General features: G+C 37.4%; 1 protein-coding gene across 3 annotated transcripts; it reads left to right on the plus strand.

Annotated features, from left to right (window-relative positions):
• Positions 1-1,034: 1,034 nt before the first annotated feature.
• On the plus strand, positions 1,035-12,813 carry KBTBD8 (kelch repeat and BTB domain containing 8). 3 transcript variants are annotated; one of them, XM_019757203.2, is made up of 4 exons: positions 1,035-1,123; positions 1,739-1,949; positions 5,317-6,431; positions 9,529-12,813. In XM_019757203.2, the coding sequence occupies exons 1-4, from the start codon at positions 1,108-1,110 to the stop codon at positions 9,990-9,992; spliced, it is 1,806 nt and encodes a 601-aa protein (XP_019612762.1). In that variant the 5' UTR covers positions 1,035-1,107; the 3' UTR covers positions 9,993-12,813. The 3 variants fall into 3 exon arrangements, with proteins under 3 accessions (XP_019612762.1, XP_074169349.1, XP_074169350.1); XM_074313248.1 differs by having other exon boundaries at positions 1,122-1,235; XM_074313249.1 differs by lacking the exon at positions 1,035-1,123 and adding an exon at positions 1,242-1,588.
• Positions 12,814-17,354: the final 4,541 nt, after the last annotated feature.

The following is a 17,354-nucleotide window of genomic DNA, read 5'->3' on the forward strand; positions in this document are numbered from 1 at the left end:
TTAATAGTAAAATTTCTGCTTTCTTTCGTAAGGCTTGCAGCCTATGAGGCATTAAGAATAGGAATTACTATTCACATGTTACAGGTAAAGGAGCTAAGTGCTCAAGAACTAAAGGGGCTTATCTAAGGTCCCGCATTTAGTAAATAAAGAGCCAGGGATTCAGTAATCGTCTCTGGCTCCAGGCTCAAGGCACTCTCCAATATTTCTTCAAAGAAAATCCCAGACTTGTATTTAGTATCTTAACTCCTCCATTTCACAGGAGCAAAAAGGAAAGCATCTTGAATCCCTCTATAAGGTTCACGTGCTCTTAAAAGTGGAACAGGTGTTCTCTTAGTGTTTGAGAAAAGCAAGGCATGACTGGGAGTTAAGATCCAGAGCAGCCCTTGTAACCAGACCAAGTTAATCTGTGGAAACCGAAGCACTCGGCCAAGGCGATGCTATTTCAATTGGGTGTCACAGGTGATTCATCAAAGATGGGTTGCTTTTGGGCCTCCTGATATTTTTCTTCAGGGTGGGGTGTCAGATTTCCTTCGCAGTTTTGGACAACAGCCCTCTTCTCCATTTCCAAGTTTTTTTGTTTTTTTGTTTCATAGCCTGCTTTCATACCGGAAGCTAGTCATTGGCAGGAGGTTTAGGGAATGAAGAGCAAGATTAAAAAAATAAATAAATAAATAAGCCGGGGGCCTGAGGGAGGCCTAAAATGGGGAAATTTGCACTTCAAGAGCTTTCCCTACCCTAGCCTCTCAGAATGACAGCTCTCTTTCGCCAGAAGACTACCTCTCCCGACAGGCACTGCGCGCTCCACGGACACAGGCTGGCAGGCTCCCCACTCTCCACCTCCGCCAGAACCAGCCAATAGGAATACCAGACTTGGGCCTCCGCCCAACCCGGACCACGCGGGAGAGACGGCGATAAAACTACATTTCCCGAGGTGCCTCGCGCACGTTGTGACCAATCAGCGCCAGGAGTACGGAGGGCTAGGGGTGGAGCCGGATGCATAGGCCACCCCATTGGCTAAGGGAAGCTTAGAAGAGCCGGAACCCGGGAGAGAGAGAAGCGAAATGACATTTCCTCTTTAAATAGCTGGAGCCGGGGCCCCGTTGAGAAATGGCCGCGTCGGCAGGTGGGTCGTATCGTGGCTAGGGAGGTGTGTTGCGGGGGAGGTGGGCCGGGGCACAGGCTCAGGCTGGGAGCTGTGGAGGTGGAGATGCGGAGCCGGAAGAAAGGATGGAGAGGTGAAGAGGGATAAGGGGAGGGAGGATGGATGGCGTGGAAGGCGGTGGGCGGTCCGGCCGGACAGGGATGGGGAGGCCGGGTACCCGCCGCCGTTCCGACCCTTTCGGGTTGAATGGGTACTGGCGGCCGCCGTCCATTGAGCGTTCCTCGTGAGGCTCCTGCCCTCCGCTCGGCTGGGATGTTCCGGCTCTCGGCACAGTCGCCACAGACATCTCGCCTGTTCTGTCCGCACGGTCCCTCCGCGAGCGCGGGGCATCGGGCTCGCCTGGCTCCGGGAGCAGCAGACTGGTGTTTGAATTTGCAACGCAGCTCGCTTTCTCCCAGATCCTACCTCCCGGTCCTATTTGGTGGTGTATGTATACATACATGTATTTTTGTACGGGGGGGGGAGGGTACAAAAAACAAGCCAAGCAAACAAAGCAAAAGCAAAAAAAAAAAAAAAAGCCCGCGACGCCGTAACTGGTTACGAACTTATTGTGGTTGTACGATTTTCTCCTCCTAGATTTAAATAAGTCTTCCCCGACACCGGATGGGATTCCATCTTCAGACACAGCCAACGATGCCATGGACCCCTTCCATGCTTGCAGTATTCTTAAGCAACTCAAAACAATGTATGACGAAGGACAGTTGACAGATATTGTAGTGGAAGTGGATCACGGGAAAACATTCTCCTGTCATAGAAACGTTCTTGCTGCAATCAGCCCTTATTTCAGGTAGGATAATGGTAGAAACTTCTGTTGATAGCCGCATCAAGTCCCCTTCTCCCTCAGCATTGGCCATTTCATTACCACACTGAAATGCTGCAATGAAATGAAACCAATGAGTTTGTTTCCTAAAATAAGTCACAGGCCCTGTTTTTTAAACTCTTGTTTTTTACTTGTTGGATTATTTTAGAATTCAGGTGGTTGTTTTTTAAGTTAATGAATATTGTTTTGCTTCTTTGTTTCAGGTAAATGACCAGAAAATCTAGAATTGCATTGCCCAATATAACAGCCACTAGCCACATGCGGCCTTTTAAACTTTATTTACAATTAAACAAAATTAAAAATTCAGTTCCTCAGGCACACTAACCACATTTAATGTGCTCAGTAGCCATATATAGAGCCAAGATATAGAACATTTCTATCACTGAAAGTTTTATTGGACAGTGCTGGCCTAGAATTTGTTACAAAATTTTATCCATGGTGTATATTTCTGTAGTGCATGTAACTCCTTTAGAGTTTAAAACATGATAGCCTGTTCTTTTGAAAACAAATCACCTTAATAGGTTGTTTTAATACCATGGGTGTGTGTGTGTCAGGGGGTGAGGATGGGGGGTAAAAGCAGTGACATAAAAATATAGTTTCTATGTATTTTATACCCCAGGCTAGTGATTGTTTCCAAGATTTCCAGAAGTATTTTTAAGCTAATTTTTCATTTTCATTTATACACATTTTTGTATGTCACAAAACTTTGAAAAGTAAATTTTCAAAACTTGAGTCTAAAAAATAATTTCATACTCTAAGAAAAGATCAGTGATAAAGGCAGTTTCCTGCTTGAGTCTAAATTCTTTTGTTTCAAGTGCTCACTTTACAAAGCCTTTCAATGTTCAATAATGGTGCATGAATGACAAGAAATAATTTTCTCAATCACACTCTAAGTGTGCTTTTTCCTTTTGAAGGTGCTTACCTTCATAGGGCATATAGCAGTATAGTATTCCAGACAGTAGTTTCTGGTTCCTCTTTCTCAGAATACTGGGTTAAATATAGTCACTTCAGTCAGATACTTGTGATTTAACCGTTTAGATTTGCCTAGGGTAGGTCATTAGACTATTAAGTATTAACCATCACAAGACAGTGAGCTGGAAAGAAAAAAGAAGAAACTCATACAGTACACAGAAGGTATAAAGTTTGGCCTGGTAATGGAAACTGCTGGTAAGATTCACTTATCCAGACTGTCCATTAGATATGGTTAGGTCATTTATGCATTTAAATATATGTCATAATTAGCTACTTATCAAGCTGTTGGCTAAGCTTGCTGTATATATATTGCTTTATATAACCTTTACAATTTTGTCTCTGCACAGTTATTGCCATTTTTCATATGAAAAAAATCCTGAGGCTCAGGGAGGTTAAGTGGCCTATTTAAATCACCTATTAGCAAGGGGCAGAAGCTGGATTTGATTCCAGTGCCAGGCTTCTTTGTCACTATATGACTTTTAAGGAACGAGAGTGGGTCCTCTTTAAAGTTGCCTTTCAGAAGTTTTTATTATATTAGATTTGAATAGTAAAAAAACAAACAAACAAAAACACAGAAAACATTTAGACTTTGAAGTAAAATTGTCTGTATATTACTGAAATGTTATGCTCTTATATCATTTTGGTGTAATACTTAATTAAAATTAGTTTCGAAGACCTAGATCATCACAAGACAGCGTAAAAGAGAATATGCTATAATAGATTTTAATTTCCAAGAAGTTAGGGAAATGCTTAGAAAAGTTTCTAAGCATCAGATACATGAATTCAAATGAAGATATTTGGCTAGAAATGTAAGGATTGGGTTTTTATGTCTTACTAGAGGTTTTTGTACAGAAGTTTTTTGGCCTGGTGCTGCTCCTATGTGAGATCTAGAAAGGTATAACAATAGTTTCTAAGTCTTGCATCACTGGTGGAAGAATTAGAATAGCTTGGAATCTGGCATGACTGTCTCATGATGCCAGTGACTTGTCAGATTAAAATTTGTGTGATTACAAACTTTTTTCTGCTCAGATTTTTGTGTGAGGATGTGCTCCCACTTTATATAGAGTTTGTGTAAAGAACCTACTAAAACAGAGGAGAACTCATCAAATGTCACACTGCAGTGTGTGAGACCAACCTATTCAAGTCAGTAGTAGTTCCCATGATAAAGGGATATGTGGTAATATTCTCCTTTGGGAGTTAATCTCTGCCTAATGAAGGGCTTTATTTTTCCTTTTAGTTGGTAAGTGTATAGCTGAGGTTTTCAGTACATGAATTAAAAACCAGCACATACATTGGAACATCTAGTTTTCAGTCATCAAAAACAGCCTATGTGATATTAAACTTAAAATTTACATTGTAGAAGTAAAAATAGGACTCAAAGATGGTTAACCCAGGTAGCAAGCTGGGTCCTTGTGATACCTTGTATACCTCCCTTATTTCTCATATTGCATTTTTAAATTCATGTAATTGATGGAAATCGTCCCATATAAAGATATTTTCATAACACTTAAAAATAAAATAGGGGTCTGGATCTGTATAATCAACTTTATCACCAATGTTAGAACAATTTCTTCAACAAACATGTAATAAGCATCCTAGCATACACAGCTCTTATCTCGAAAAGCTTTTTAAAGAGCTTTTGATTTGATTTTGATATTTTAAGAGCAGCCTTGGAAGAAACCTTAAAGGAGGGAAAAGAAAGGCAAATAATGTTTGTAAATGACTAATACTTAAATAAAGAGCTAGGTTTTTGGCTACTTAACGTTTTGGCTAAGTAAGACCCATAAATGGACAGGTATTGAACAACGACAACAAAAAAGCTTGGTCCCAAAGGCAAAAGTTTGGGATTTGTAATAAAAACCATTATCTCCAAAGAGTCAGTTCAGTTCCTAAACTGTTTTTAGAAGTAGGCATTATATTCTGCCTGGCATAATCTTTATTCATAAAGATATAAATAGTAAAACTTAGTAACTTTGAGAAGATTAAGTGTATTTCTTTCAGCAAAGGTTTTCAAAATGTCCAAGGATAAGTGAAATGAGGTTCTTTATATTCTTCATAATGATTAAAGAAGCATTGAAGAGATAGTTTTAAAAAGGAGTAGGTAGAGAATAAGAACTTATGAAGAACATTTTGTTTTTCTAAGATGAAAATTTCAAAGATATATTTTGGGCATGAGTTGCCTTATAAATTTCCACTGGGACATGAAAAGTTTTATTAGACAGTCTCTGTATGCTAATGTATCACATTAACACCCTATATTTTTAAAACATTATCTTTGTGGTAAATTTATACCTTTAAGAACTTACCACCATAATTTTTATTTGTAGTGCAGAAATTGTATTAACCACTCTTTCCTTCCTAGATCCATGTTCACTAGTGGCCTTACAGAAAGTACTCAAAAAGAAGTTCGAATAGTCGGTGTTGAAGCTGAATCGATGGATTTAGTGTTGAACTATGCTTACACCTCCAGAGTTGTTCTGACAGAGGCCAACGTTCAAGCCTTGTTCACGGCTGCTAGCATCTTCCAGATTCCTTCCATCCAAGACCAATGCGCTAAGTACATGATTAGTCATTTGGACCCACAGAATTCTATTGGTGTCTTCATCTTTGCTGATCATTATGGTCATCAGGAACTCGGAGATCGATCGAAAGAATACATTCGTAAAAAGTTTCTGTGTGTCACCAAAGAACAAGAATTTCTCCAGTTGACAAAAGACCAACTGATAAGTATACTAGACAGTGATGATTTAAATGTAGACCGAGAAGAGCATGTTTATGAAAGCATCGTAAGGTGGTTTGAACATGAACAGAATGAAAGAGAAGTGCACCTTCCAGAAATTTTTGCCAAATGCATACGTTTTCCCCTGATGGAAGATACCTTTATAGAGAAAATCCCACCTCAATTTGCACAGGCTATAGCCAAAAGCTATGTAGAGAAGGGACCACCCAACACTAATGGCTGTACACAGAGACTTGGAATGACTGCATCTGAAATGATCATATGTTTCGATGCTGCCCACAAACACTCAGGAAAGAAGCAAACAGTGCCTTGTCTAGATATAGTCACAGGAAGAGTGTTTAAGTTATGCAAACCACCAAATGATCTAAGAGAAGTAGGTATTCTTATATCGCCAGATAATGACATTTACATTGCAGGAGGGTACAGGCCCAGCAGCAGTGAGGTGTCCATCGACCATAAGGCCGAAAATGATTTCTGGATGTATGATCATTCCACCAATAGGTGGCTATCTAAACCATCCTTGCTTCGAGCCAGAATAGGCTGCAAATTAGTGTATTGCTGTGGAAAGATGTATGCAATTGGAGGTCGTGTTTATGAGGGTGATGGGAGAAACTCCCTAAAATCTGTGGAGTGCTATGACAGCAGAGAAAACTGTTGGACGACTGTTTGCGCAATGCCTGTTGCAATGGAGTTCCATAATGCTGTGGAGTACAAGGAGAAGATCTATGTTTTACAGGGTAGGTGCCAGGTTCTTCATGAACGTAGCAGGTCCAATTGTGGTCTACTTATACTGAAATGGATCTGTACCTGTAAATTGAGGCAAACCTCTGGCTCTCTTATAAATTTTGTTGGAACAGTCTGTTCTTTAAAGGGCCTATAAAGAAAATACACTTTTGAATCAAAAAAGGCAGGTATTTTTAAGTTACTAAAATGATCCTGTAAGTTTATGTTCTTACTGTGTTTTGACGTGTGGAGTAAGGATTTTTGAAAGCATTCTTTAATAAGTAATAGTTTGGTGTTTTTGAAGAAGTATGTCAGAGCTGGTTTTAAGACTTTAAACAAGAAAGCAAGGTTGATACATGACTTTTTCCTCTTCAGTAATATATAATCAAGAGATGTAACAACTAATTTTTTATGGAATTTAAGGAGTAGTTTAAAAGAAAGAAAAGAACAAAGCGTTAACTAAACTTATACTAATCAATTACTAAAGAGTTTTGTATAAGCCTTATGATTGTGAAGGTTACAAAACTTAATTAAAAGAGTTTGAAATGAATCTTCAGATTTTAATTTTACTGCAGTTTATGTTGCCTTCCATAATACATTGCTTTCAATTTCTTTCACTGAAAAACTTTGAGATGTCACCTTTTTCTTACTTTTATAAGATAAGAGGGACTATTAATGTACTTCACTTTTTAAAAGATTTTTGAAAACTTATTGAAGACCAGTACTCTGGCAAAGATGATACAGTAGAAGTAGAAAAAAGTGTGACTGGGTGAGAGTAAGTAAGACATTTGTTCCAAGGTTCTTTATGTGAGATAACTAATGTTTTCCTTTGTTTGGCTTTTTACACGTTTCAGTTGTTTGAATGTTGAATGCAATGATGATAAATCAACATCCTTATTCCTCTTTTGTGTTTCTTAATTGCTTATATAGTAATGTTTTCCTCACCTACTGTTTTAATAAAACAAGAAGAAAGGGGCGACTTCTATGTAGACACACGAGTTTTTAGCTCTTATCCATTGTTTTCTCTATGTTTTTTGCTCTAGTATTTTTGTTTTTCACTTAAAATTTTCTAGAAAAGCCTGAACCCATATGTTTAAAGTTCAGTATTAAGTTAATTTTAGTTGTACAGAAGCATGGGCCTAATTTAGGTTTGTTGGTCTTGCCAACAAATGGGATGTAAGAGTGGACGTATGATCTATCGAGTATGGTTGGATAGGTTGTATCATCCAATATGAGGAAGCCCTCTTACATATATTTTGGTCTTACTGGCTAATCAATTAGTTGATAGACATATAATTAATTATAAGGCTCCCAGTTGGAAGGTACGTAAAACTCATGTATTAATATAATACTAAAGCAAAGTAGCATTGAATTAATAGAATTTCAGGGCTGGAATGAACATTGTTTAATCCAAGATTGTATTTTATATAAGAGGAATCCGAGGTTCTGAGGGTTTTCTTTTTTCTTTTTTTGGCATATAAACAACTGACATTTATTTCTCACAGTTCTGGAGGCTGGAAAGTTCAAGATGCCAGCATGGTTGGGAGAGGGCCCCTCTTCCTGGTTCCTGGCCTTCTTGCTGTGTCCTCACATGGTAGAAGGGTGCTCCGAGGGCTTTTTTTTTTTTTTTCAGTTTCAGGCATACAAAACTATATAATAGTTAGACATTTACACCCCTCACAAAGTGATAACCCTCCCTCCCCCAACCTACTACCCCTCTGACATCGCATACAGCCATTACAATTCCATTGACTCTACTCCCTACGCTGTACTCCACATCCTGCGACTATATATATATTAAATTATAGTTGGCATTCATTGTTATTCAGCTTCAGCCTCAGGTGTACACTGCAGTGGTCAGGCATCTACACCGTTCCTGAAGTATACTCCCTAATAAGACAAGTGTCCATTGGATACCCTACAAAATCTTTACAACGTTATTGATTATATTCTCTGAGGGCTTTTAATTTATTAAAGAGGATTTTAGATTAAAAAAACCAACTTTTGTTTTTAATGTGTCATCTTTCTATAAGGAATTTGTAGAGAGATAGTACACATTAGAAAGTTTTAACTTCTATCTTCTTTGCTAAGAATCCTGTTACAAGTTAGTCAGTTAATGGCAGGTGTTGTACAGGCAAAAGCTGGGAGTTTAACAAGCTCTTAAGAAAAATTGAAATTACAGTATCACTATTAAGTAGGCAGTTAAATTTGTAGATAAGAGTAGACATAGTTCAAAACATTTTTCAAGGAGAAGCTCAAATTAGAAGTAGGTATTTCTAATCTAAACAAAGCTTTGTTATATAAATAAACTTGACATGAATAGTCAGAAGCTTATGTTGTACTCTCTGTGGCTATTGGAGTATCATTTAATCTGTTCATAAAGGGTTCAGAGTTTTATATCAAGGATTTTATACAAATGTTATAATTAGTCAAACCCTTGTAAATCTTCACTAGTTCTTTCAGACATTTTTATATCGGCAGTCTGACCCAGCACACCCTTTTATTGTCAAAATAGAATTGAAACTCATTCGAAGTCAACTCTGTAAACCATGTGTGTTTCCTATCTTATTAAAGTGATGTTTTCACCTCTTGAATATTTGTCTTCGCATTATGGCAACACTAAAGTAAACACATGTGGCCTATAGACACAAATCTGAACAATTCCATGTACTATCTTCTAATTAAATAATTAGCACATAAATGTATAGTGGCTTATTCATGATGAAGCTATATACATATTTTGATCTCACTGGCTAACCATTAGTAATAATGCTTTTTTAGAGCTGGCTTAAAATAAATTTTCTGAAATACACAATTGGATAGAATAAATGGAACCAAGCTCTTCACTGTTATTCTGCCATCAAGCCGGAGTAGCCCCCCTCCCCCCTCCCCAGTATGAACACCCCCGGTCTGCTCGACTGTAATCTTATGTGCTATGTGGTGCCATGGAATAAAGAACTTCTAAGCTATTTTATAATTAATGTATCTCTGGAGATTATAAAAGAAATATTTTAGAAAGTGAAATATTTGGAAAATTATATTGTTTAGTCTTCAACATACAACCAAAAAGTCATGTAAATGTATATACTCATTTATTTTCTTTTCTTTTAGGAGAATTTTTCCTCTTCTATGAGCCTCAAAAAGACTACTGGGGTTTTTTAACCCCTATGACTGTGCCTAGAATCCAGGGCTTAGCAGCTGTATACAAAGACTCTATCTACTACATAGCTGGAACCTGTGGAAATCATCAGCGTATGTTTACTGTAGAAGCCTATGACATTGAGCTAAATAAATGGACTCGTAAGAAGGACTTTCCATGTGATGAGTCCATAAATCCGTACCTTAAACTGGTACTTTTCCAGAATAAACTCCATTTATTTGTTCGAGCTACTCAAGTGACTGTTGAAGAACATGTCTTCAGAACCAGCAGAAAAAATTCCCTTTACCAATATGATGACATCGCTGACCAGTGGATGAAAGTGTATGAGACCCCAGATCGCCTCTGGGACCTCGGCCGGCATTTTGAATGTGCTGTTGCTAAACTCTATCCTCAGTGTCTTCAGAAAGTACTTTAATGAGCAGCAGGCCTTAGTGAGCTCACTGACATCTTGTGCTTGGGGAAACCTAGTCTTTCAGTGATATAAGAAGTACTGTCAGTATTTAGGAAAGCTGAGGGAGTTTGTACACGCAAGTGGGTGCTCTTAAAGATTACAGTGTAGGGAGGGATTTCTTTTCATATTCGTGATATTTTCATTTCAGTAAGCAAAAGGTAACAAAGTGCAATTGTCAGCATTGTTTTCTGGTATAAAAGCAATCATTTTCATTCTAGAATTTTGTGAGAAATAGTCGCTAAGATACCAGATGAATTAATAACTATGCAGTCTTATAAGAGCAGTTAGGGTATTATTGGTTAGAGACTTCCAAACTAGTTTGATGTGACTTTTTATTTTAAATACGGGTAAAAATCTGAGGCAATATCACCAGGACTTTAGCTGTGACCTCTCAAACAGAGAAGCACTAACTTAGATCCTCATTCTTAATATATATGTATATTTATGTACTGTTTTTCAGTGTACTGAGATTTAAATGTTTTAATAGAGTAGATTGAAGGAAAAACAAATCATCTCAGAAAGACGTTTAAGTCTGATTATTTTGTATTTCCCATGTAACTAAATTAAGTTAAATTGTAAAGTAGCAGTTTTCTGTTGCTAACTTTTTAAGTGCTAACACTGTTTCATTTTAAAAAATCCTGAAAAGGGCTCAAATTCACAGGTGGCTGGTGCTAGTATAATTCATGTGTATATCTAGATAGATGTAAATTGTCTGAGCCTATACTTACCTTTGAAATTGGTATGTTGGTTTTGTGGCTATAGTACTATATCTGTTGAACTCTTGTGATTTCACAAGATTCTCTACTTACATGATAGCAAGATATGGCCAGTTATTGGTCTAACTGGAGTCAGTCTTAGAATAGTGAGAACATGATACTCAGTTTGCACTAACACGGGCCATTTTGTTGCCTGACCTCCTTTTCCATCCTCTACCTGTCAAGTCTTTATCGGTACAATGAAAGGTAACTTATTTCTCTTCTGCACAGAGCATAATGTGAAGTTTTACACCTACTTTTAAGATTCTGTTTTTCAGAAACATAAAACTCCTGCAGTGGTTGAATTTAATGGCTTTTAAGTTATATACGACGATTAAAACCTCATTTTTTTTTTCATTTTTGCACTTAACAGTGATGAATAATTTTACATTGAAAATCTTGTTCTAGCTGAAGGAGACTGAGAAAGAAAAGAGTAAGTAAGTAGAACCATAGCATTCTAGGTACTAAATCATGTTTCAGATTTAACTGATGAATTTCTAACAATCAGTTAAGAATGTTCACATAAAGGACAAACCAACTTTTATAATACCTAAGGTAGATAATTTGGTAACTTATTTTTTACCATACTTAGAATAATTAATAAAGGATAAGTGTAGCCCAGAGTCTGTTCTCAACTAGAATATTTTGATTTTCTTAAGCAAACTGGCATGGTTTGTGTTAGAAATTCTTGTACAAGTTGTAATGTGATACTGTGAAACAAATTTAAAACATTGCGTCTTTGCATCACATACCTCATTTTTCAGAAACTTTCCAAACTGCTTGTCTTAGACCTCTACAAGTAGGGAATATTTTCTGAAGAAGAATTCAAAGTGGACAGAATTTATAGAATTAATGTTTTAAAATCTAGTCTTGGGAAGCTAGATACGTTTTTGTCTTATTGGCCTTGAGAGTGTGTCTATAATCTCTTTATAAACTTTGTCCAACTAAAACCAGTTTTTCTTTATCTTCTCTTTTTTTCATTTTCATGCTGTTTGGGAGTTATTTCTGTGTGTTTTTTGAAGCATCTTTCCAGTGTTGCATTGTAGAGGGGAGGGGAAAACAAAAATAACTGATGTTTGCAAGAGATGTTCATGTAATTTATTTTTGAAAGTTTTGTTGAATATCTAAGACTTCCTGCCGCTTTTTGACAATCTTCTGTATTTATTTAGGAAAAAAAAATGTTACTTGAAAACATGACATAGAACATAGAATTAGTAATTTACATGTGCCGTATGATATATAGGAGTACAACATACTGTGGTTAATTCTACAGTAGATTTATTCTGTTGATCTGCACAACAGTTGATCCTTTTACTATAACAATTTATGTTGAGGGTGTGATTTAAGTATAGTGTGTCAAAGCCAAGGTTTAGAATTTTCTATGGGAGTAGAATATATATTGAATTTTGTATGAAGAATTATTTGTTTAAATTATATAGTTGGGATATTTTGCCACTTTTAAAATGATTTCAGAAGAAGTCCTAGAAAATTAAGATTAGTAATATGTGTGGGTATATGTTTAATATTTAAGGTACGTTTGCATACTATGTTGAGAAAATATAAGTAAAAGGCACAATGGGTACCACAGAACTAAAATAAAGGTCTAAAATATGCCAGTTCCACTTTAACTTTTTTATTGCATTTGAAGAATGTATGTAGCACTTTCCTATATATTTTTTTACATGTTGAAAACTGGACTTGGTATAACTATATTATAGGAAAGTTTGAGTTGTAGTCTTTATTTTCCATCTTTATTTTCTGTTATCCTACAAAGTTGATGCTTAAGCGTTAAGCTGATCTCACTGGTGCATGAGAAAAAGTAGATGTGGTCTGCACAGAATCAGATTCCCAATGTGAAGCAGTTTAAAATGTCATTTAATGTTCAGTACTCAGGTATGTAGTACGTACTGTAGTCCTTTGGGGGCACATGTGTAGATATTTTTAAACAATTTGCCATAATTGCACAATTTTTTGCATTTTTACCTGATGGCATTGTTTCTTATAATAAAACCTTTTCTGATTGAAAATTCCATTGTTGTAAACTGACCTCTGACTAGTGAGTTTTTTTGCGGAATTAATATTTAGTGAAAATCATGAAATACCTTATGTCATGGTGAAATGGAATGAGATTTTAATATGGCAAATATTTGATGTCAGATACCAAATGAACTAGTTAATATCACCTTATATAACGCTCTTTAAATTCTAAAGCAAACTCACATCGTAACTACTTTGTTCCATTTATTCTGGCCTACACTCTTTATTCTACTCCTCTCTCTCACATTTCATATCTAATCCATCAGAAAACCTATTGCCTCTTCAAAATATGTGCAGACTCTGACCAGTTACTGTTGCACCCCATCACCCCAGTCTAAACTAACCTACCTTGTCTGCCTGAGTGCATTGCCTAGTCTCCCTTTTATCACCTATCCTATTCGTGCAGTAGCCAGAGTGATCCTGTTGAAACAAGTCGGATTATGTCCCTTCTGCTCAAACCCTTCAAAGGCTTCCGATCTGCCTTTATATGAAAGCCAAACTCCTTTTTTATGTGATCTTCGCTTCCCAACCCCACCTCTGGACCTCATTGCCATTCCCCTAGCTCACTATGCCAGCCACACTGCTGTTCCTCAAACATGCAAGGTCTCTTCAACATGAGGGCCTTGGCCTCTGCCAAGTCTTTAGCCAAGAAAGCCCTGACAGCTCACTTTATTCAAGTCTTTGTTAAAAACCCAGAGAAGCCTTCCCTGACCACCTTATGTAAAATAGAACATCTTCCTTCCAACTCAACCCCCACCCCTACCCATGTGTTTTTCTTGCTTTATTTTTCATATGCCTTTCATCATTGAGATGTACGCTCCGTGAAGGTTAGGGATTTGTTTTATTCATTATGCACCTCAGGTCAATGTCTAGGACATACTACGCACTCACTAAACGTCTGTAAAAAGAAATGGATTTTCAATTGTCTTAAAGCACCCTGAGAAGTGGTAGGATCGGTACTATCATCTCTATTTTATCAGATAGGAAACAAAGACCAGGGAATTGCCAAACATCTAACTAATGAGGTGCTCGCCTGGGATGAGAACAAAGAGTTCCAGTTTTACCTCAGCCTAGTTCCTACATGCCACATGAGTGCCAAACAAAACTGATAGAAAAGGTAGACACTCTATCTTGTGTTTAGTGATTGCCTTTCTGAGACCTACCTTTCCCCAACACTATTATTTAAAATACCTATTGTAGTTTGTAACTGTGATTGATTCTCAATGAGGGAGTAGATGAGGTAAGAAAATTGTCAACCCACTTGCACCCCACCATCATTGTGCTAATGTACTACTGTCCTGAGTTCTGTTCCTCACATAAGTTGAAGAAAAAGAAAAGGCTTGAGAAATACTGATTTAGACTATCGTCATGCACCATATAATGACGTTTCTGTCAACAATAGATTGCACATACAGTGGTGGTCCCATAAGATTATAATGGAGCTAAAAAATCCCTATTGCCTGGTGATGTCATAGCCATCATAATTTCACAGCATAACACATTACATGATTGTGGTGATGTTGGTGTAAACAAACCTGTGGTGCCAGTCGTATAAAAGTATAGCACATACAATTATGTACAGTACATCATACTTGGTAGTGATTAACGATTATGTTACTGGTTTATGTATTTGCTATACTATGTGTTATTTTAGAGTGTACTCTTTCTACTTATAAAACAAGTGTGCTGTAAAACAGTGTGCCAATACACTGGCAGCAGCCTCATTCATCTCAGTTTTCCCCTGTCTCTTGATTATATAATTTTGTGCCTGACAATCTCATGTTGTTCTGTACAGTAACATGCTGTACAGGCTTGTAGCTGAGGAGACACAGGCTACACAATAGAGCCTGGGTGTGTAGCAGGCTGTACCATCTAGGTTTGTGTCAGTGCATTCCATGATGTTCCCAGAACAACACATTTCTCAGAAAGTATCCCTATTACTAAGCAAGCAGTGTGTGACGGTGCTGTTATTTTGAGTTTGAGTGAACTGACAATGACTTGCCATTTTAAAATCTTGGTTGTATGCCTGTGTTTCTTATTGAAAAATTATTTGCAAATACAAAAATTAAAAAGTGGTCTACGATCTCTAACTCCTCAGAGGAAAGCTATAACTATTTGAAGTGAAATTTGGAATCTTATGTAATGGATTTGAGTGGAAGAAAATATTTTCCCTTCATTTTATGCTTCTAGAGTTTCTACTACAGTTTCTTTACTTGGAACTTTGGTGGACAGAATTTAAACGATTTTAAGTGCACATGAAGAGGTAGCATTAACTCCTACCAGTTCCAGTAGGTATCAAGTTGATGTTTCCTTAATTCTCATTCCCCACACATCATTTTGACTATACGTGTGTGTGTGTGTGTGTGTGTGTGTGTGTGTGTGTGTGTGTGTGTATGGTAGGAAATCACAGAACCTAAAATGTGCATCTGGCTCATGATTTTCTTCCCTCTTTGGTAACCTGCTTTAGCCCAGTTTACTTGTGTATATATGTAAGGAGGCAGCAAAATTTTAATCTATGAAATTGTAAAGCATTTTATGATTACTGAGCAGGCACAATCTATTATGATTTACTTCCGCTTTTCAATGATGTATTCTAAAACTTTAAAATGATACACCTAGGCATCACTCTATAGTATAAACTCACTTGCTCAAGAACCCTGCTATTACATTTTGGGTCTCATTGAGATGCCAAACCATTGATTCCCCACTACTTTTCCCACCATCCATCAGTTCCTACTGGGGACTTTTTTGGACTTACCCAACTTAAATTCCATGATCCATTCAAAATAATGTAATTTTACATTTCCTCAGAGTTAAAGAGTTAAAGAGTTCTGTTGCCTCTTTACTATTGCCATACTTGCCAGACAAATCCCTAACCCTGAATAATCCCAGCTATGCATGTTCTCTGTGCCTGGCGCTGAGTACTGGAATGTCACTGGAAAAATCCCACTGTCATACTAACTCACTTTAAAAGTGATGTACATCTCATGGATTTTCAACATAATGTAGCAATTTTCACCTTTTCTCAAACTGATATATCTTTTATCCCTTCTGATTATTACCTTTCTGCCTTTCTTTGTGATTTATTAAGAAGATAGAAGCCATTATATAGGTTCCCACATCTCCACATCATCTACCCTAATCTTCTCTGCTCTTCCTGTGCAAAGGAGGAAGTGTGCTTTTTCCACCCAAGGTTTCTTTGTGTTCCAGTTTCTTTACAATTTCCTGTGCTGAATCATCCAACATTCCCTCTTGCTTGGATCATTCTATCAGGACAATAAAATGCACTTTTCTCCCACTTAGCAAAACAACAACAACAAAACAATAACAACAAAATGTCCTTTGTTCCAGCACCTCCCTCCAGTTAGTGTCTCTTTTCTTGGCTTCCATGAATTCCAAACTTTTCTAATGGGTTGTTTCTATAAGCTGATTTTATTTTCTCACTTTCGTTCACTTTCTACCCACTCTGTTCCATACATTTTCCTCATAAGCTAAACTGCTTTATCAAGGTATCCAATAACATATATGCTGTAAATACACTTCACTTTCCTGTCCTCTTACTTGACTTCACAGAAGTATTTGGTATAGTTGACCACTGTCCCTTTTCTGAAGCCCTTTACTTATTGGGCTTCTGGAATGTCACATTCTGATGATTCTCCTTTTACTGGTCTCTCCTTTACCTCCTTTACTGCTTCTTCTCACCCTGGGCCTGCTTTTTTTTTTCTTTCTTTCTTTCTTCTTGTGTCTTCTCATCTGACCTCATCTGTTCCTATGACATTAAATGTCATTTGCATACTTATGACTTCCAAATTTATATTTTTCAAACTATACCTCTACTCTTGGCTCCAGACTCATATCCAAACTCTTGTTTTGTTGGCGGAGACATTTCAAATTTAATCTTGAATTCTCCTTTTCCTGAATGCTCTACCTGCAAAAGGCAAATTGTATTTCTCCAATCCTCTCCATTTCCACTACCTCCATCTACAGTAGTCCCTTCTTACAGTTTTTGCTTTCTCTGTTTTCAGTTATCTGCACTCAACTGTAGTTCAAAAATATTAAATGGAAAATTCCAGAAGTAGGAGACCCAAAATGGAGGAATAGATAAAAACTGTGCCTGCTTCCTTCCATGAATACGTTAAAATTACAACTAAATTATAGAACAATCTATCTGGAGAACCATCTGAAATCTGGATGAACAGAAATTTTATAACTTAGGATATAAAGAAGAAGCCACATCGGGACTGTTGGGAGGGGAGGAGATGCAAAACATGTTGGTACCAAACCTCTGTGTGGCAGATGAAAATTGGGAGTCACACCTCGACCATGGAGGAGTCCCCCTGAGGAGTGAAGGACCCCATCCCCACTCCTGTCTTCCCAGCTCACAGTACTGGTGTCAGGAAGAGGAGTCCCCACAACATCTGGCTGTGAAAAACAATGGGAATTCGACCATCCGGATGGGATGGAAGGCTGTGGGAAACCAGAGCATACTCTTAAAGGGCCCGCACATACACTCTATCACTTGCAGGCACTCACC

The sequence above is a fragment of the Rhinolophus sinicus genome, linkage group LG10 (assembly GCF_036562045.2).
Source record: "Rhinolophus sinicus isolate RSC01 linkage group LG10, ASM3656204v1, whole genome shotgun sequence".
Lineage (NCBI taxonomy): Eukaryota > Metazoa > Chordata > Mammalia > Chiroptera > Rhinolophidae > Rhinolophus > Rhinolophus sinicus.

Bases quoted from the DNA above. Each gene is read 5' to 3' on its own strand.
- KBTBD8 (XM_074313248.1), top strand. From the start codon at position 1,208: ATGCGGAGCCGGAAGAAAGGATGGAGAG. The intron at 1,950-5,316 runs GTAGGATAATGG...TTTCCTTCCTAG, and splicing joins GCAATCAGCCCTTATTTCAG to ATCCATGTTCACTAGTGGCC. The intron at 6,432-9,528 runs GTAGGTGCCAGG...CTTTTCTTTTAG, and splicing joins GAAGATCTATGTTTTACAGG to GAGAATTTTTCCTCTTCTAT.